We start from the raw sequence: 21803 nt of genomic DNA, 5'->3' as shown, positions 1-21803 counted from the left end.
TACCAGTCCAGTTAACTAGCTGCCTCACAAAGGACTTTCCTCCTTAATTACAGCATTTGCATTATTTCACTGCAGTAATTAAACTATCTTACACCACATAATTTTGGCCTCCTGCAGATCATAGGAGATCAGATTAGGTTGGCTTTGATCTGTATTGGCAGATCTTTCAAGTTAAAAAAAATCCACAAATGTTTATAGTTAAACTAGAGCAATAGAACTGTTCCAAAATATTAATGCAAACCTTAGATTTTCCAGTATTCACAAAATCTCAAGAAAAGAAAAAAAAAAGGAAAAGAGTATTTTAGAAATGAGGCTTTAGAGTTCAGAAAATGTTGAAATACTAGGAGAAGGTTAGAGATTAGTCCAGATGGCTGAAAGAAAAGGCCAAGCTAACTGCTCCTAAACCCCTGTAATTGAAGCAGAAGAAGCAGTCTTTGGATGTGGGTCCGTGCTCCTTAAAGAAATGTCATGAGAAACTTGAAAGAAATGTCTTTCCTTCCTTTTGACAATTCAAGAAAAACACAAGCACAGAGTACATCACAGCAGCAGAACAGCTTTCTCTGTTGCATGTTTCAGTCTATACAGCATTTGCTATTACTGACACAGGTAATGAGCAATGTGTATGTTATAGGCTGGGCCAGAACTCCTTGGGGCTGGTGGCTGTAACAGTAGCTTTCACTCAGGGCCAGCGTAAAGAAGCAAGGTATGATGTGTAACAAAAGAACTAAAATGCCCTTTATCTCCTCCCCAAACACTGGCACTTGTTACTATACCTTTCCATACTAGTACAACCAGAAGCATGTGCTGCTGCATTTAAGCAGTCATGGGAGCATGTGAAGGTGGGACTGTGAGGAAGAGTCTTCAGCAACGAGTTCCTAATTCACTACTGCGCGCAGACCCAAGTCGTTGCAAGAGTTTCACTGCCAAATATTTAGTGAAGACTCCTGTATCAGAGAGACCAGATGCTTTGAAGAAGGAAGCATCAAGAGAACACCAAACACAGGCTTAGTGAATGCAGAGAGAATGGTGAGGGAAAGATTATGCAGCGTATGTGCTTCTGGCTTGCACCTTGGCTGCCAGAGGCTTGGAGCTGTGTCCAGGCAGCTACTACTCACTCGCCCTCTGATTCCAGCTGTGCTTAGGGAAACCGAATGGGTGCAGTCATTGTAAATAAAGGTGGCTGCATTAAAAATATCCAGTCCTGCGACACAGTTCTGCTAATTTAACCCACTGTCAGAAGCCTCCAGTTGAGGGGTACTGCCTGAGTTAAAAATTAGTCTAACATCTACAAATGCTCAAAGGTAGAATTTTTAAAAGCACTTGGCATTAGCCAAAGCAGGGGGTAAGTTTCAGAGCACTGCCACAGTGTTTTGTCACATGCTTGAGCACTGCTGAGCAGGAGACTGAACTGCATATCTTACTTGTAGGTTGCAGTATGGTAGAGTAGCAGAAATACATCCAGTTCATTTATTTCTAGATTAGGCTTTGCTGATTACTTGAAAATCTGTACATGACCAAAGATGTCCCTAACACCTGACCTGTAAGCCAAAAATGAAATGCAGTATTTTCAGAGAACCAAGATTTTTTGTGTTTTTCTATATGAAATGCCTTTACAACAGAGAAAAATCACCTATGTCAGACGTCATCCTGAAGCTCCTCAGGGTGTCTTAGCAGTTGTTTTCCATCTTCATTAACGACTTTACAGCTAACAGCTTTACGTATGTTGGTCTATGTTCCTTATACCTTTGGTTCTCCAGTGACAACCAAGGCTCTGGTGGTCCTATGCTGGAAATATGGTTATGCTTATCCTTGTTGGCCACATCTGTGGCTTTATTGATTGCACTGCAGGAGTAGCAGATGAAAAAAATAAAATCCACAATGGGGAAAATCTTATTTTCAAGTACAAATATATCCAGTTATTTACATCAGGGTGAATCTATTATCCATTTTAGAGTTCCAGCCTCAACTAAAAGCAAACATCTGCTTTCAGGAGTTTTCCTCTACATAGTAATACTTACTACATGCACATCAGAAAATAAAACAGTTGTGTATTTTGTCACATGCTTTCAGTTTATTACATCTAGTTCTCATGACTAAGTCTAAAAGGGTTGCAAAAAGAGACCAAGAGAAACAAGTTTGTTCATGTTATACACTAATACGTACATGGGACATTTCTCCAGGATCCTCTATTCTTTGCTGGGAATTTTTTTAGGGAACTACAGACAAAAGAGGTTTGAAGAGCTGTGTCTGTACTCCTCTATCATTCTTGCAAGTTTACTACATACTCTTTGTAAGGCTTGATCATTATATATGCGAATAGAGCTGAATAATAATGACCTAGTAATCTTCAGAGATTCTTGCTGCTGGTAGAAAGCAAGTAAAAATAGTCAGTGCGGCCTGTGTTGTGTAAGGCCTCAAACCTGCTCTCAGGAATCAGAGACTGTATCTGTGTTGCAGTCAGAAATGTGACTGCAGTACCAGGGTTAGCACAGCTAAAATGCACTGGGTTTGTGCAGGGCTGCACATGTGGGCCTTATATTTACTCAAGTAGGTTGCCAGCACTGACATGCACGACACTGCATTAAAATGGACACCTGGGCGGGCTGGATTAGTGCTGATTTGGGTATGTCTATATGAATAGCCTCCACACCTCTCACTGGGACCATTGCCAAAGTGTTTGTTCTATCCTTCTGCAGAGGGAATTCGTTCCCTTGCTGGATGCTTTCCACCAAAAATATCTGGCCCAGTCTGTCTGCACGGATGAAGATCTTGGACTATCTAGAGAGAAAATATCCCAGCTGGTGATGTAGAAGAAAGGCACTTTTCAAAGTATCCAGCTCTCAAATCATGTGATGGTAGAGTCTAAAATTATCAGATTCCAACAGAGCACCTGCAAGAAAAGGGAAAGGAGAGATGTGCAGAGAAAATGTCTAGAATGATCCTGTCTGGCAAACCGCAAAGAACAAATTTTTCCTTATCATGATGAGGAGTTCACAAGCAATACATTAACTGAAAGACACTCATTTAAACTATTCGGCAAATCCTCAATTATTCTGATTTTTTTATATGATTAAAAATAAATTTGCAGACAATTTGCAAATGGAAAAAATTATAACCATGTAATAAATACTCCAGCACATCTTGTAGGAGAAATGTATTCCCTGCAATTCCTCACCTCTCTTGCCTAAGTAGATACTGACCTCAGAGATGTATTTGTGCACTGAACTTCTTGCACTGATTTCCCTGGAGCTCTTCACAGTGCAGAGAGCTAAGCTGATGCATAAACCTTTGCAGGAACAAAGCTTCAGATTGCAGCGCCTGCAAGCCAGAAACTGCTTCTCATTATGAGATGTCTAGGCTGCKGGGATCTCATCTTGGCTGAGGCCTGGAGGCATGACTGCAAACAATAACTATAATTAGCTGCAAAYTGTATGCATTGCAGCTTTGTTAGGAAAAAACAAATAGCAAACTAACAATTACTTTGAGTAAAAGTCAAAGGAGCTTTTTACTTTTTCAAGCTCAAGATTTTGAACCAAAGAAAAGTCAGTATCCCTAGTATTTCAGTTCCACTGATCTGACCCAATACGGTTGTGTGTTGGACTCATCTCGCTTTGTTATGTCTAGATACAGTATATCTTCTTTCTGTGATGGGCATAGATGATCACCAGCTTCCCATATATGTTTTGTCTACTAGCTGTCTGACATGTTTCTGCAGAACAGAGTAACTCCACGTTGGCCAAATGTATCGTCTCATTTGTGTTCATATTTATAATATAAATCTGTATTCCTTCAATTTAGAACAGCTTAGCTTACAACAAGACTTAATAAAAATTTTTTAAAAAACATAGGGAATGAGAAGCTGGCAGTTGCTTGGAAATCCTAAAAATGAAAAGGCATTAACATTTAACAGCCATTGCTGTCAGTGTCATTTCTAAATGCTGTAATCAGCAAGTAAAAAGGCAAAGAGTCACTCTTGGACTTCTATAAGATAGCACAGTTTTGAAATCTTCATAGCACAGTGTAGTTAAAAAATCGGTGCTACAAGATTCTTTGGTCAGTTCTCTCCATAGAGAGAATTTTACTCTAAAAGACCAAACTGCATTTCTGTGGAACAAGTGAACTCGATGTGACTGAACTTAAACAAAACAAAAGAAATATTTGTAAGTTCAGCCATATGTCAAGATTTCTTTGTTCCCTGGTATAATTATTGTTGTTTTGTTGTTATGTTTTGTTGTTGTTGCTAGCTCCAGAATTCCTGGAACATCCTTAACATATGTTTGATGAGTACTTTAATTCAAGTTCAAGGGGCACTTGCCTATGGGTCCTTGCTCCCAGTCAGTGTTGCATGCCTCCAAAGTATCATGGATAGCATTATGCCATTCCAAACCACTGAGATTCTCACACAGAGCTCTGGCCACCTTCTCTCCATTTGCTCCTCAGAGGAAACACTGCTTAGCTATGTACGTTCACTGCAGAAATAATTGCTAATAGGAAGTTGAAACTGAGAGGTCCAGCAAGTAAAGGAAATTCCAAAGATCTCGAGGTACCTTTCACTGTGATATGTCGTGGCTGCACATTCCCTTTCCTCAAACCATGCCTTTAGTACTCCATGGAGCAAAACTCACACCTGCTATGTCATGTTCCCAGGGCATCACCATCAGTTATATTCTCCCTAAGGTAATTATTCATCTTTTTTTCTTCTGCTCATGCAAATGTTGTCCTCAGACTAGCCACACCACACTGTTAACACTGATTGTGAATATTTTTCACACAAACAGTCACACAGAGAAAACAGGGACTACAAATGAGTTATCATTTTTTGAAAAAAAAAAGGTGATATGGCATAGATTGCTGTGATAAGAAAGGGCAAGAATCAAGTTAGTTAGATCTTCTCAAGTCTCCTCTAAAGCTTCCTAGAAAATGTGATTTTCAGTCTTTTACTTTAAATAGAGACCTGGTGAATAATAAGATATTTTGGAAGCAATATTGTTGGTATCTAGTATCCAATTTAGTTACAGGAATGCTGTAACCCAATTTAAGATCTCCTGGGCTGTTGCTGATATTAAAATTAAATATTTGTTTTCTTCCAGGGTATAGATGTCACTCCCACTGCAACTACTCACTTTTCCCTTCCACAAAGCTTATAAGATGCCTGTTTCCAGGATCAGATTCTGCTTTTTCAATTTGCAATAGTGATTCTCAATACTGGCAGCCTCCTTGGCAAAGAAGACTACTTTCAGCTCCCAGATGCCAACCTCTCCTCCTCTAGCAAATGTATCTGTTAAGAAAAGAAATGCAATCAGCAGGAGAACAGGTGGTTTATTGCAGCCAATCATGAAAGATTATAAGAAGACAGAGGGAGTCTGAGAGACAGAGAGCGAGAACAAAAATGAAAGAGAGAAGGACTAAACTGAAGAAAAATCTGGTGGCAAGTTTTTTCACTGCTGTACTTACACTGGGCTGGAATTATGGCCTGCTGGTTTTACTATATTGGGTTAGGGTATTGTTTTGGAAAAGCATTTGGCCATTGTATTCCTCACTGCTCGCTTAAAAGGAATTCTAAAGGGATTTGCGTTCTCTTGTTTCATGAGCCCCACGTTTTCACACTGACCTAAGTGGATACACACCAGCTGGTCATGTCCATCACTACAGCCAAGTCTGAGAATTCCTGATTATACTTAGATCCCATAGACCCTGCTCAGACGATAGCACAGGAACTTTTTGTTAACRCACCATGGTCTAAAATGAAACAGGCAGCGATCTCCGTACACGTTGCCTGAAGGAGCCGTCTATTTTTCTGGATCAAACATGAAAGACCTCCTGAACATTCCCCTCGTACGTATCTTCACCCTGGCAGCCTTCAGCTTGGCTGAGAAGCTTCCAAAAGGTTTGTTTAAAGAGTTTTCATCTTTCTCTGCTTTTACCACTTGCTAAAGAGATTTTACAAGGGAAAGGCATCTCTGGTAACTGCGGGGTGGGCACTGTTGTGAAAGCTGCAGAAATGTGCTGCTTTCAGCTTCATCTGTCTAGTGATCACTTTATTGTTTTTACAAGGATATCCACGAAAATAATCTCATATTTGTGTCACAGAATAAAGATTGTTTGCACAGGAATAGCATTTAGTCCCATTCTAAAGGACAAAGAAGACCTTAGGTCCAGTCTGTGTGGGATGGACATGTCTCTTGTTAAAGGAATCTTAGAGGATTAAACTACTGAAAGCACAGTGTTGTGGAATCCAAAGATTTATGGTACTCTGCATGTTTATGTGTACTTACAAATGTATAAAGCTTAAGATGAAGTAAATAGCTTTAATGCCTTTATAATAAGAAAATATTCTTCATATCTGTTGTGTAGAACATATAATTATTATGTCTGCTTCCTCTCCGGTAGGCACGCGTGTGCACACAAACACACACACCCTTTCTAGCCAATACAAGAACTGATAAAAARTCTGTTCAGAGAAGTGTTCGCAGCATGAAGCGCAGCAGGGTTCTTCTGGATTTGCCATATGGTAACCCTGCTGACAAACAGTTCCATCACATAGCAATTATCATGATGCCAGAAATGTATAGTGTCAAGAAAAAGAAAAAAAAAAAAACTCATGAAGACCAGTAGTCACCTATGTTAGGCCAACATTGCTGCTATTCCCTTGCTGTATTATAATAAGAAGTCAGGCTGGCCTCAAAACTGAAAATAAAGATCTCTTCTTTATAAAAAGCTTTAGAAGCTAAATGTCAACTTTTTGCAAAGGCAGTAAGAAAAACAGAAAGGAATGGGAATGATTTTTTCCTTGTAGCATTGCACAATGAGGAGATATGAACCCTTCATTGAGACAGTGGCTTTGAATATTTCTCAAACAATTGAAACGTCATGTGTGGCTGGATTGGCATGTTTTTGAGAGAGGTTGAATACGCAAATACAAGGAAGTGGTATCCAACAGAGGTTCTATAGTATTAGCAGGAAACACATTTATGAGCAGTTTTTGACTAGAGGAGTTGCAGTATTTCAAAGCATCTGTAACGCTGCAGTGCAGATGAGCTCTACTGTTTGTTTTATTCCCGTGGCTTTCCCCGTTTTAAAATTACAAATCAAAAACCAAAAGCAAAATAATCTGGTACTTTCTGGTGGGCTGAAAGCAGAATAAGAGTTTGGTTTTCTCACAAGATGTGAAAAGCAATTTGGCCCTGTAACTGGCTGTGGGTGATTTTGCTGTATCCAGAAACTACAACAGACATCCAAGGAGAATGGCACCTGAGTGGCTTTACAGATGTGTAAGTTATCTGATTTTTAACATTATTTAAAGCCATAGTGCAACCTAAAGTTGTCAGAGAGCCTGATGCAAGTCGCRTGAAGATCTTGGGCCAGCTATAAACAAAACGGTAAATGTATCAGTGCTTTGTTTTGATTTTATTTTCCCATGTGAAAATCTGGTAGCATAGGCACCATAAGTTTTGATTAACTTCCTGAGAGAACGCTGGCTGATACCAACAGCTGAGCGTTTTTGATGGCTCACTCTAAAGACGCACCTTCGTGGCCATTTTGGGGCTCCCTCGCTGTATTAAAACAAAATGGCAGTACACTGCAGCACTTGCTGTGTTGCATGGATATACCCCATGTGTTCTGGGGTTGTGTCCTTTTTCTCTCTCACCATAGCAAAAGGAATATTTTCTTGACCTTCTCTGCYCTCCTGGCATTTAATTATAGTACAGGAAAAGATAAGGCTGTAGGAGAATAATTACAGAACGCGTTGCCGTTGCTAACATGATTATTCTTCAAGGGTCCCAGGCTTTCTATTAGTATAGGCTTGATTCTGACCTGAAAGTTATGTGATTGATTTCAGGGATGCTAGATTGGACCCCTGGCAGACAATGTTGCTAAAGATAATTGTGTCATATGTCGAACTTAACTGTTCCAAATGAATATATATATTTACTATATAAACCTGACAGTCCTTATTTGCCCAAATAATAAAATGTTGTCACTATACACCTGGCATATTAGCTTTTAGTACAAATCTAACTTTATTCTTTGTCATAATAGCCATTGTTATTGTGACAACACAGTTATAAAACTGGTTGCTCTAAGTTTAGGTTACTGTATGAATTTACATTTCTCAGGGTTAAAAGAGCACCCTTCAAGGGAGATCAAGGCATGTGGACAACAGCAATAAAAACATCATATATAAAATTAGACCATAAAATGCTATTTCAGTCAGATTAACTTATACCAAAACCTCATAAAATCTGTCATGAAATAATAACAGCCCCTTTGAAGAAAATATGATAACCATTAATGGAGGTTATTCTCCAAAGACAGTTTTTACCAGCAGGGAAATTAGGACTTCACCAGAAACTTCCATTCACTTTGACTGAAGTGGGATTCATCCCAGGTGCAATATGCACAGACAGTACATTCTATCTAGAAATAAATCAAAGCCTGATACCTTTTAAAACAGTGATCTCAAACAACAATCCTGACACAGACACGTTTAATTAATGCTTGCGTAAAATCCTTTGTCCTATCTTAGCTGTAGTTTTAGGATCTTCTTTTCATGTAAGTATAGTAATTAATAACTATGCAATCTGAACTCATATAACACAGAAATGTTTCATATAATACAGCAACATTATTGATAGACATTTCAAAGGCTTTGGGCCTTTCTCATAAACTTGATAGTTGAGGTTAACAGAGTAAATCCATTTTTAAATTCCCATGTTTGTTCCAGCTGCACTCCAAAGAGAATCTAGTTTTACTCCCATACAAACTAAAAAAGAATTAAGGTAAATGCCTTATAACTAATCAGTTATTTATGTTGGAATATCTTGTTTTTGCCAATTTTTAGGAAGGAAGGATAAAACTGGTGCTGTTTAGTTTTTGCAAATATTTAAATCTAATTGTACAAAGGAGAGTCAGTAAATACACAGGCAGGCTTTTCTATGAAAAACACAGACTGTATCAGATAATGCTACAGTAATCAAAATATATCCTGTGATAATTTATGATGGATAGGCTTGCTTGCTTTTTTTTTTTTTTTTTTTTTTTTTTTTTTTTTTTTTTTTTTTTTTTTATATTTATTTTTTTTTTTTTTTTGTATTGTGAAGGAACAGGAAGATTCTTACATCCGTTGCACATTTTCAAGGTGGTGTTTAAGGAACATGCACAGCTGTCAGTGAAATCCAGTCCAGCAAATATTGTATACATGTCCCTCACAGCTATATATTAAAAGTCATTCATATGTCTTTGGCTGCAATGGCTGTAATGCATACTATGTGCATAGAAAGTGATTCACTAGGAGTACCCTTTGATCCCTTCCATCCATGCTTCAGTACTTTACCAATGTGATGGAAAATGTGTTTCTTAAGATAAAATCAAATCAAATAATGTATTATGACAAGTCTGTAATAATGAGCATACGGTACAGTTATTAGAGTTTTAACTGTGGTGTTATTGGGTTAGAGAAGATGAAGAAAAGAGCATGTGCATTAGTCAGGCTATGAATATAGGTGACCCGAGGGGTTTTTACAAGCTTCCCTTTGAAGAAGATAGTGTTATATTTTAGTTCCCTCCCCCAAAAATTGTGATAAAGAAGCCCAAAATTCATGCCTTGCGCACTAACAGCAAGGCACTATGCCCACCCCCGGGATCAGGGGAGCGCCCCTTCACTTTTGTGCACTTTTTCTTGCAATACCAGCTCAGGCCTAACAGCCACAGCTTTGGCTGTGCCTTCACAGTGTGGCACCCAGTGCCGTTCATCTGATGTAGAGAGAAGGGTTAGAAACAAGGGATATGCTCAGATGGTTTGAACCACTCTGCACTTGGGCCATACTTTCGTATTCTTCAGAAAACACCAGGGAAAACGCAAAAAGTAGGAAAAGAAAACAACAGTGGGCTGCAGCAAGCAAACCCTGAGTGATCTCAGTTAAAGTGAATGCATGGAGGATGCATAAAGTGCATCTACACTGTGGAGAAGGCCATGAAGTGACTGTGCAGGGATGGATCTGGTCTTCATTTGGCCTGCCCCTGCCAGGAGCTTGGCACCATCAGCATCTTTTGTCCAGAAGGCAGCTGGAGGTTTTGGACATTTTCTTCTCCTCTGTGCAGCTCCCTTTATCAGCACTCCTCTGGAAACGGTGGATGCACTGGTGGAGGACGTCGCCAAGTTCGTGTGTGTCGTGGAGTCGTATCCAGAACCAGAGATTACGTGGACACGCAACAGYATTCCCATCAGGTAAGGAGCAGCTYTGCCCTGTGGCATGCAGGCAGCCACTGTGTGATGGCTTTTAGGCTCTCCTTCCAAAAAATCCATATTTTTCTTCATGGCAGAGACAGCATCTGGAAAAATCAGAACTGGTTTAGGGCTGGAGGGACAAGTGGCTGTAATTTTTAGAGAACCTCTATTTTTTAAGGAGCCATAAAAGCTCCCTGGGGACAGTGCAGGCATATGGTCGGTGGTAACAGAAACAGAAAACTGTTGCTAATACAGAGGGCAAGTAGTCTAACCTCTGGCTCTGCTACATGCTTCCTTAAAAGAACATGGAAAGCCATTTTCTTGGCAACATGGGCTTGTTTTGAATATATATGAGTAGGCAACAACAGTATGTGGCATTGAATTTTCTCTGAGTCTCAGTTTTGGGTATGTTAAAAGTAGCTGTCTTTCACAACTTCACACACTTGAGCCTGGAGAGAGTCAGTTTCTGTTGTAAGCTATGCAAGGAATTTGCTTTCTGGCCTCAAATGGCGCAGTTCCCTTTGTTCCTCAGTTTACTCTTTTACAAAGCAGGATAATGTTATATAATAATTAAAGGAAGCATTGCCAGACTTGCTGCCTGAGTGTTTGTAATGCACTTGGAAACTTCTACATGGAAGAGCTCCTATCACACAAAAACATTACTGTTCACTTCTGGATTTAACAGGGAGAAACTAGCTTTTTTGTGTAGTGCATTCTCAAATATCAGTCACTGTAAAGAGCAATACCTTGCAAGTGTATTCTGGAAGTTGCTACTATTGCTCGAGCTGCACCGATGTAAAGTAATCTAGATCCAATATCTTAACTTTGAAATCACTTTGCATCTGCCGAATGGCTTTATCCCTTCTTGATCTCTATTTGTGATTCTCTCTGTAATGGAAATTTACAGAATAATATTTGTGCRTTACATTTAAGGCTGGTTCTTGGTGGGAGATTTCTGTTTTAGGCAGGTGCAGATGGTCTCCCGAAGCAAGCTGGGGTTGGGCGTCCAAACTGCCCGTGAACTGTGGGCTCTGCAAACTCTAAATAAGTAGGCAATAGAAAGAGATCTTGTTGCTGGGAAGGCCATTTTAGAATAAAACAGTTGTTTATACATACGCATGCTTTCCTTTAGAAATCTTATTTCGTTGCCTGCAACAGAAGACCAGCAAAACCTCAATCTTAATTCTCTGACACGACTTCCTATGAAATGGAGGCCTAAATTTCCAAATCAGGTTACCTTTGTCCTAATTACTTCCTCCTAAGTGACACTAAGCCTGAAAATAAAAGCTAGCTGAGGAAGCATGTAGGGTAGCATGTAGCTGAGGAAGCGTTCACRTAGGGGTTGCATGCTTTTCTCTTCCCACAGACTTTAAAAAGCCACTCTCCTTCTCTAAAATCATATGGAAAACAGATCCTTTTTGGTCCCAATTTCCATTTTAAAAARCCCATCACCGTTTTCTAAAAGGAATTCCATTCTCTTTTAGACATACTGCCTTTTTCACAACATCAACCAAAAGAGAAAATACTAATCCAAAAAGCTTTTCTTGTGAGGCTAGAGATCTTGACTGCTTTTTTCCTTTCCTGGGACTTCTGAGGCAGCAATAGTAGCAGAAGCTAAATTGCTTTTCCAAAGCTGTGTTGACATTAACAGCCAATGCTGCTGGACACAAAAATTTGGACTAAAGACAGGGAAATAGATAAGCTGAAACTATTTCAGTTACTTTCCAAGAGCTTGGATGAAAGTATTTGCACAATGGAAAAGGATCAAAACAGTGGACATTTTTTTCTAAAAAAAGTATAAATATATTTGTGTGTGTGTGTGTGTGTGCGTGTGTGTGTGTGAGGCAAACTTCAAAGAGAMTAGTTATTGCAAGCAATAAATAACAGTTATTTTATTTATGAATTTTTCTTTTCTTGCCAAGGTTCAGGCACCCTGAATGGATGACTAACCTTTGAAGCAAAACAATCTGTAAACATTCAGCTTCAGTGAAAGTAGTGTCAGGATACAGGCTATGGTCAGCATTATTTTTCTGGAAGCACCTTTCCATGTTCTTTTTGGTCTTGAAATTTGTGAAAAATATGCTATGCTTAATAGCATATAACAGTTAACTATAGGAAAATCACTTGCTCCTTCATTTTGAACTGCAAACTAGCTAAACTAATGGGAGGCTACAAACCTCTATAATAAAGTTGTTCAGTTATTTTGTGCCATATATAGATCACTACATGCAGGAAAATCTGCCCAATATTCCAAGGATTTCTCTTGCCTATGTGGGAGATTAGACCTCTTAGTCAGGACATAGGCTTTTCTGGATAAGTTTTCCTCTGGAAAAAAAAAAAAAAAAAAAAAGAGACCACGCATTTTACACAACAGTTGATAGTTATACAATCCTTTAACACTAAAGCCTGGATGACGTACTTTTGTAAGGAAATTTGAGCCTATAACACCTTAGAGGCCATATTCAGATTACTTAGTACAATTTTTAACAATAAAAGACCAAAAAATGCGTATTTAGACATCGGGTATTTGCAACAACTTGGGAGACAATCCTCTTATCAGATCTATTTAACTAATGTTTGTCAGAATCAAAGGCCAATTGCATGAACATGCTTCTGGAAGGTATCAAAAAAGGTGCAAAAGTCAAACACTAATGAATTTATGAAATGTTATGCAAATCTTGTTCCACTAAACTGATAGGATGTTTTGCTATGTTTTTCCAGAGTAAATCCTGCTTTCATTGTTGTAGCTACACTTTTATCTTCTATAGTTCCAAACAAATAAACAAAAACACTTCTAGATGCAGACACATAAGAATGCTTGGCTTTTGATAGCTTTATTTTTTTCATAATAAGAAAAAAATATTTCCAGAAAGTTATTCATTAAGAGAAAAAACATTTTTTATCTCAAGAAGGCTTTTTAAAAATGTTTCAGCAGTTCCTGTTCCTAAGTAGACAGTCCTTTCTTTGCACTGAATAATTATATCTAACATAGGAACCAGCTGGATTAAGATGACTTGTGCTCATGCCTGCATCTTGCAGACAGGAACCCAAGATACTACTGTGAGACATATTCTATCAATACCGGAGTGGGGGCAGAAGTGCTGCCACACCAGTGGGAGTTAGGAATTGCATGATTTAGTAAAAAACAGAACAAATCATAAAGCTCACCTTGACACTTTCAATGCCTTTCCCTACCTTTACAGGTTGAAAATAAAAATGMTTAAGTTGTCCTTTCTAGTGCCATCGGTAGTTTGCAAATACACATGCAATTCCCTCTGTCTGTTCCCTACCTTCCCCTCATCTCCTAAGGAGTGCTGTGCTGTGCCTTGCAGGCTGTTTGACACCAGGTACAGCATACAGAGGAACGGGCAGCTCCTGACCATTTTGAGCGTGGAGGACAGCGATGATGGGGTGTATTGCTGCACCGCGGACAATGGGGTTGGAGTGGCTGCACAGAGCTGTGGAGCTCTGCAAGTAAAAATGCGTAAGTGCAAAAACAAAGAAGCTCAGCTGCATGCGGGACAAAAGCGTCCTTCTCCTCAGAACTGCCTAATTGTTCCTCGTCTACTGGGAGAAAAACAACCACAACCCAGCTTCTGTCTTTCTCTATTTTTGCATGTTTGAGCACACTGAGTTTTGCATTTTCTTCCTTTAATGTGGTCGGTTGGTTTTGTATGTGCCAGGATCTTTGCAGATCTGCCCAGGGGCACGCTTTATGCATAAGACTTGCTTCCAAGCAGCCCAAGCCCCTGCTCCCTCTGTTCTGCTCTGCGATTGGCCTTGCCAGCTTCTCCTTGCAGCACGACAACCTCTGCCCTCTCACAGCATGCCCCACATCGGGGCAGCCTGGGTACAGAGGGGCTCTGTCTGACAGGCAGAGACAGGCAAGATGCTGTGCATGGTCCAGGCCATGTGACTCTACAAGAAAAGCTCAGTATTCAGATGAGTGGCACTGCAATGTGCTAGAAAGGTGCAGCTTTGTGGTTCCTTCATAGTCTTGGTGCTGTGGGCTCCCCCAGAGGTGGGACACTGCCCAGACCCTGCAGAAGAGAAAAGGCTTGTTTTTGTAAGTAGGCAGTGCAGGACACTTCAAAGGCTGGTGCAAAACCTTCATAATAAAGATTTCAGTTTTATATGCCTGAGAAGGAGTCAAACAGGTAGGAATGTCTTCCTGGCACCAGGTAAGAATGTAATAAGAAGGGCTTTAGCAAACATTAGAGCACCTACAAAGACAGAGGGAGCCCATGTCCTCTACAGGTCTGGCTTGCAGTGCTGTCTTCAGGTAAGACCTATATTTTATGTAAGATGTCAAGGCCATTAAGACAGCTATGTGCTGGACAAAGTGTCCAAAGCTTACATGCGCGTAGCATCTATGTAAGGACTGCCTTCTGTATTAGTGCTGATGCCATATTTTTGTCATATAAGAATTAATCCTTCACAAATTTACTCAGCTATTTGCTTCAGGTCTGTTAGTGTTCAGCTGAAGCTTTGTTTAATTTCTATTTTTAGTTCCTTTGCTGTTCTTGAGCCTGGATGTCTTCTGGAGTGGAATTCCACAAGTTAATTATGTAGCGGTCATATAAATTTAAAATACTATGCCTAAGCTATTTTGTTATGGCGCATTAGGTGATATCTTAACTAAATATGGTCTGACTTGCCCATGATTATTCATTTTGAATAACAAATACTTGTGCTAGAATCACAGGGACTGTTTGTGTGGCAAGAATTAAAAAAAGACCTTTTGAAGAATCTGCTTTGTGCGAAACTTTGTAAGCATCACAATTTGATAGATTATCCCTTCATAGCAATACTGTGAAAATCCCATATGAACTTACTGTGTAAATATACTATTTCATTAATCAGGTTTATGCCTGAGTGCAATGAAACCAAGCATATGCTATTCACTTTTCTTAATAGCAGTCTTGAAAGGTCTGTAACATCAAGGTATAAATGTAGTCTTCCCACTTTTAACACAGGGGCATGGTTCTCACAAATGCTTATATAACGTGGCTAGCTCAGTAAAACTGAACTCGTGTGACTAGTTATTTACATGAACACTTAAACAGTGAGCCTAGATGTATACCTATTACAGCATCTGTGTGTAGGAAGGGTTTTGTTTGTGCTAATGAGCATGATCCTCCAGGTTTGCTAATTCTGCAGCTCCTCCATCACCCCAGCTGTCCACAGGTGCTGGTCAGGAGGTGAACGCTCTTTGAAAGCCACTCTTCTGCTGGTTCAGTAATGTGCAAAGGAGACAAAAGTTCAAATCTCTCAAAACACTAAGATGAAGATCAGTTCTACTCTCAGCTTTGAGTAAGCTAGACCACATTTCTTTTCAGATGAAATGAATTTAAGTTTGCCCCAAACTGATTTCAAATGAGTTTAATTGTTTTTTTCTTTAAGGACCTTTCTTCTTTTTACTGGCCTTAGTCATAAATCCTTCTCTTAGTGACATCCATTGAGTTTTTACATCCTTCTTACTGAGCTAGAGACAAGCCTAAATTAAAATTGTTTCAAAATCTATTCACTTCAGACCTGAGCTTTTACGCAAGACACTGTTTACGCAATGATGAATGCCAAAACTGGGAATGCAAACATTCTGAAATATTGGAAATACTCTTATCTGGATCTGGATTTTAGCCCATGTCCTAATTTAAATTACTGTCAAACTACACTCCTGAAAATGAATAACCTATGTAACTTAGTTGTTTTTTATCTGTAAACTGAAACTCTGAAAGCTTTGCTTGAGAAAGATTTTTCTTCCAAAACAGCTCATGACCTACTAAGACCCATCTATCTTTCAGCTACAGAAATGTACAGAAAAAACAACAAGATATTTTGTTGGCAAAGGACATTTCGGAATGTATCCTGTTATAATATTTCTTACCTCCAGTTCAAATTTAATTTTTACCTTTTTAAATTTTAGGACCCAGAATAACCCGACCTCCTATAAATGTGGAAATAATAGAAGGGTTAAAGGCAGTCCTTCCATGTACTACAATGGGGAATCCAAAACCTTCTGTTTCATGGATCAAAGGAGAAACAGTGGTAAAGGTGAGTAGAAAATAAAGTATTGCTCGTTTTGGATATTGTGATAAAATATAAGCATCATTCATACTATTTGTGAATTCTCCTCGCTAGAAAGCAAGCATTTCAGGAATCTACTGGTTTATCTACTAAATGTCAGCATTCATAATAATTCTACCTAAAAATAAAACATTCCTGTGTTTCTGTATCTCGTTTATTTATTACTACTAGATGTGGCCAAATGCTGGCTGCAAAGTGCATTTGTGAGTATTCTCCTAAATAATGTATTTTTAACTTCTTTGCTAAGATCCATGACCTTTTTGAAAATATAATTCACTGATCTACAAAAATAGGGATGAGTGAATATGTTGTGCCAGTGCTGACCAGGAAGAGCTGGCCAAAAGTTTTTCCATCACAGCACAACACAGATCATTTCTATGCATATAAGCCCAATCATTTTAAATGGAAATTTGGTACTGCTTATGTGTAGTCTGTAGAAGATGTTCTTTCCTTCTTGTCTGTTAACTCCATCCCTCCCTTCTTTGGCAGGAAAATGTTCGCATTGCTGTTCTCGATTCAGGGAATTTAAGGATCCACAATGTTCAGAGAGAAGATGCTGGGCAATATCGATGTGTAGCCAAGAACAGTTTGGGCACAGCCTATTCAAAACCTGCTACAGTGGTTGTGGAAGGTGAGTAACCCTTGAACTTCGCTCTGGTTATAGAGGTATAGGTATACCTACCTTACAGGCAGATACTTTCTAGTTAACTTAAATTAACCTGAAATATCATTTTAATGTTGGCAAAAGTATCCCAGAGGTAACCCACAAGGCAGGGGAAGAGAAGGGAAAAAAAAGCCAAGCGAGAAACAAAAGTTGGTTCACACTCATTCCCTTTGCTGGTTGATGGCAAAAACGACTATCTGTGGATAGTCATATTCCACAGCTGCTTTGACTCTAGTATGAAATTTGTCTGAGAAACGGCTCCCAAATATGTACTTAGTCCATTGGCTTTTTCTTCTGATTGATGGTTTCCAAGAGGCCAGCTTGTTTCTTGTTTGAAAGTCTTACCATTACCATAGGTTGTAGCGGATGGCTTGTAGAGGTAGACAAGTATGAAAACTGGTGGCTCTGGAAACTTTTCAGAGAGAGAGAAGCATGCTGCAAAGAGTGTGATCAGAGACAGCTGCAGCTCTAAATGGTGCAGCATTTTACAGTATGTGTATGTCCCTTCCCCTTCCGATTTTTCATCTGAATTAGCTGATTCTTTGGCTAAACAGAGCTGTTTTCCCTGAGGACTTAAACATTTTCTGCCCACTAAACTGTACACTGGATTGATTTTGTCTCTGATCTTTACTTACTCAGTGTCCTTCTTTTATTTACACAAAGTATTTGCTCTCTGGTATAAATCACCATCAATTCTGGAGACCTGTGGGCTGTAGGGGAACTTGAATATAGGCATTAAAGCACTCAGTGTTCCTGGCTCCTATGAGGGAAGTTGGGTTAAATGAGGTTTTGCAGAGCAGAAGGGATTATTTTTATTGCTTATTCAGAATAGAATCAGCCGTGCTGTAAAAAGTGGAAAAGGATCTCCATTTGCCGAGTAAGCTTCAGAAGACTAGCACAAGTTACATTTGGTCCGAGAATATCAGAGGTTATTTAGGGTACAATCCCATTTCTAAGAGGACCATTGACTTTCTTCTGGGAGCAGGATCAGGTGTATTAGATCCAACTGCAAATTACTGTAGGTTTGTTGTTTGCCTAAAAAATGCATTCATTTTTTCATTTTTTAAAAATATTTACATGTACAGACTTCAAGTATGTTAGACATTTCTTAAATAGATTTAAAACAGGAAGGCAGCTATTCCTAATGTAGATTCAGAGCTGCACTTCTCTTGAGCTCAAAGTGAGGAGCCAAACTGAAGATACTTGGATCTGCCTCTGAACAGTCTATGTCCTCGGTTTTGGTTTGGCCCCATTGTTGAGACAGCGGCCAAAGGCTGATCAAGAATTGACTGAGGCAAATTCTCAATGCTATGCATACAAATTCCCCATCACTGCAAAGGGGCTTCAGGCACTGTGATTTTGTTGCTCTGTATCTATCGGACACCTTTAGATTTAGAGTATCTGAAAGTGGGTTGTGATCRCACCAAAATTGGGGCTGCTTAGATTAATATCTTGTTTTATCCTTGTGTCCAGTTATGCAGTGACTGTTAATTCAAGGAGTGGCGAATTAATCCACAAATATCCTACTTGCAAAGGAGAGCCTGTGTTTGCTCTTTTTAAAACAAGACAGATTAGCTCTTAATTAATCARTGGGAGCTCAGTGCTCACATACAGACTTTTCCTTCATGTTCCATTCATGTGTTGTGCGAACAAAGCAATGCCGTTCCCAGGCTCTCTTTGTTTTCTTTTGTAGGGCACCCATATAGTATGTCTCATTTCAGGCTGCCACCCAAACTAGAGTCGTGCATATTTGTTTTACCTTTTGGCTTCCAAAATCCAGARGTAATAATCCGTGCAGTGCATACAGAGCACTTTTGCCTTGTATTTTAGATTAACTCTCATGAGCGTTTAACATACACCCACATATATATATATACTTGTTCAAACAAGGATGCACACACATATGCACCCCCCGACATACCCCTCGGATGGCGTGGTTCACCCAGGTAATCATAATTTTTAGTGTTCCCCTCCTATCACTAAGTATCGTTTTAAAATGCTTCCAAGTAAATAATAATCTAAAATGGCATGATGTAAGAAAATGACACTTCAGTCAACCTTGCCTGAGCATTGTCTGGAATCCTGTGTTCACAAAACTAACAAAAACGTGCTGCTTGTTACTTCTCTGTAACGACACGGCAACATCTTCCCCTAAACTGTGGTGCTGCCACTCACTGGAGTTACTGCCCTGCATAATGTGGTTTAATATTAAAATAAAATGACTGAGCATGGCTGGTTAACTATGAATATTTAATTTGAGGCAAATGCTTGTTCAAAGCGCAGTGCAAATATTTATGCCTATCTAAATCTAGATCAGGCGGGTCCTGATTTCTGAAAGAGGTTTCTAATTTTCTGTCATAAGCAACCATTTGAATGAGTTCTACATTAGTGCTGCAGATAGTTTCAGACATCATTCACAGTATGGATGTATCCAGCTGCTTTAAAGATTGACCTTCTGCCTTTGAATGTAGTAAGACTCTTTAATGCATGAAAGGTCAGGCACATGTTTATATGTCTTGCTGAAACTGAGCCCAGAAACAACAGCAAGCCTCTAACATAATATTCTCTGTGCTGGATCCATTAACTCAAACAACTGATGATATCTTGACCTGAGAATTTGCATCACTGAGGTGCCTTACAGTTTTCATTTAATCTAGTTTTAACAGTCCAGGACAAAACAGACTGAAAATACTATTTTTCTTTGTCTTCCCCCAAATATGTTTTCCTCTGTTCCCATTTAATTTCCTTTACACTTAAAATACTGAACTCCGCTCATTCACTTATTTCTGCAGCAAAATCAGAATAATTTGAGCAACAATTTTAAATTAAGATTCTGATGTGGTTCTTATCAAGAAACAGAAAGTAATAGAAAGATTACATAGTGAAAATTAATTTTTCAATACTTTCAGATTTTGTCAGTGAATTGAAAAGAGATAAGTATCCAAAGTAGCTAGTATCCTTTGAGCTTTGCCTCATACAGCACACCCTACCAAAAACCGTCACTAACCAGAGCAGCCTATTTCTTTCCCAAGGGTGAATTAAAAACCCCAAAGTCCGTGTAATGAACTAATAGACTTTAATCAATTAATAAACTTTAATATCCAGAACCAGGTCAGAATTTTAACAGAAAGAATTGAAGAAGCATGTCTTCCTGGACGGTGATTTTTCCACTTCACACCAAATTCAGAGCAAATCCATACAAAATTTGTCAAATAATGATGAAATGGATTGTCTCCCTAAAAGACCCAGCTCATTAGAGCAGAAACATGACTGCAGCAGATCTGGCTGCTGAGTCTGTAGAAGGAACCAGGATTTTCTTTGAGAAATGTGCTGAGCCCATGGATACTACTATCCACATCAAAAGCCTCCTCAGTGGCTTGGGCACTATTAAAAGGGTGAGGGAGATATTTTGGCATCCTGCAGCATTGAGCACAGCAGAAGGTGCCCGGACTGATCAGACACTGCGGAGCAGGCGGTGGAGGCTGGAAGGGGAYAGAAGCAGCAAGCCTATGCCAAGATTGCCTTGTAAGGGACCATTTTAGATGAGTGGCTGTCATGCCAAAGGAAGCTTGCATACAGTTTTTACTGTTATAGTATGTCCCATCACAATAAAATGATGCTGTGAGAGGAGTGTCATGCAGCAACATCTCTGGTTTAGCTCTCAGGAAAAAGCGAGGCCCACTCTTGCTGACTTCTTTTATCCCCTTTGTCAAATTAATTATAGACCATGTAACTTATGGAAGAAAGGATTAGTAAAAGTACTAGCCTGAGAGAGGAGTAGGGCAGGCAGAAACAAGCCTTCTGCATGCAGCTCAGCCCATATGCTCTCTTCTGATTTCTACTAACCCCCTGCATAGCCCCCTAACCACCTGCTTTTTCAGGAGTATGGTGAGCTTTCACCATTCATCTCTGTGTGGGTGGATACTCCATTAGCTATGGAAGGACTGCTAAAATAGGTTGTTTTGCTACCATGTTCAGCACAATCTAAGGACTACAACCAAGAAATACAACATTTCAGTAGATCTTCCAATTTAATCAGAACTTTAATAGGTAGATTAAAGAGGGATGATCAATGTATTTTGCTGATCAAACCAAATAAGCAATGATCAGTTTGCTGATTCTGCTAAACTTAGCATGTTAGAATGATTTCTTGTTACTCATGTACATCCAGTAATGTTCATAGCATGTAACACATACATTGAGATAAAGGAATGTGTGGTTATCTTGGCTATTTGTATCTTTTTAATTTCCTGGAGACCAAACATTCCTCACCAGCAATTCAGTATTCCTTTTCTTTCTAAAGCTTTTTGCTAACTAGCAGTTTAATAGCTACATTATCAGTTTTGATAATGAACACATCTGCTAACCCTAGGAGAAAAGAGCATTTATGTACTCAATGAAGCAGTATCTTGCCAAGTGATTGGGCAATATTTGTACACATTTCCTGTTGATAGCTGTATTGATGCCCAGAATTAATCTGGGACTGAAAGGCTCCTAGATGATTCCAAGATTCAGAACTGTAAGAGAGTATAAGTACATACTTGCTTCCCTGATCTGTATGTCATGCAGCTGTCTGAAAGATGAAGTTTTTTGATGTAGGCTAAGAAGTTTCATCCAGTTTTACTTGAAGCTTATGCTTTTGGAAATTAATTGGAGAGCATCTATTGCCTTCAGTGATAACCACAGTTGCCCTTAAGTACGGAAATCCTCACTGAAGTAAATGAAAATTGARGGCAGGATATTGTACTTTAGGGTGTGCCAAGAATGCCGTCTTTGGCCCTTATCTAAGCATTTGAAATCCATAGGGTTTTCATGATAGAAAAT

The 21803-nt window shown here is 39.2% G+C and overlaps 1 protein-coding gene across 1 annotated transcript in view; it reads left to right on the top strand.

Annotated features, from left to right (window-relative positions):
• The first annotated feature begins 5802 nt into the window (after positions 1 to 5802).
• Positions 5803 to 21803, top strand: part of MUSK (muscle associated receptor tyrosine kinase) — a 62632-nt gene continuing 46631 nt past the window's right edge. The window contains exons 1-5 of the mRNA XM_085307868.1: positions 5803 to 5887; positions 10102 to 10228; positions 13561 to 13712; positions 16155 to 16282; positions 16805 to 16946. Of these exons, the coding sequence (XP_085163994.1) occupies positions 5809 to 5887; positions 10102 to 10228; positions 13561 to 13712; positions 16155 to 16282; positions 16805 to 16946 (628 nt within the window). The 5' untranslated portion in view covers positions 5803 to 5808. The remainder of the gene's footprint in view (positions 5888 to 10101; positions 10229 to 13560; positions 13713 to 16154; positions 16283 to 16804; positions 16947 to 21803) is intronic.

Source organism: Rhea americana, unplaced genomic scaffold (genome assembly GCF_003343005.1).
Source record: "Rhea americana isolate MKP2758 unplaced genomic scaffold, rheAme1 scaffold_267, whole genome shotgun sequence".
NCBI classification, from domain to species: domain Eukaryota; kingdom Metazoa; phylum Chordata; class Aves; order Rheiformes; family Rheidae; genus Rhea; species Rhea americana.
This window is presented reverse-complemented; position numbering and strand designations above follow the sequence as displayed.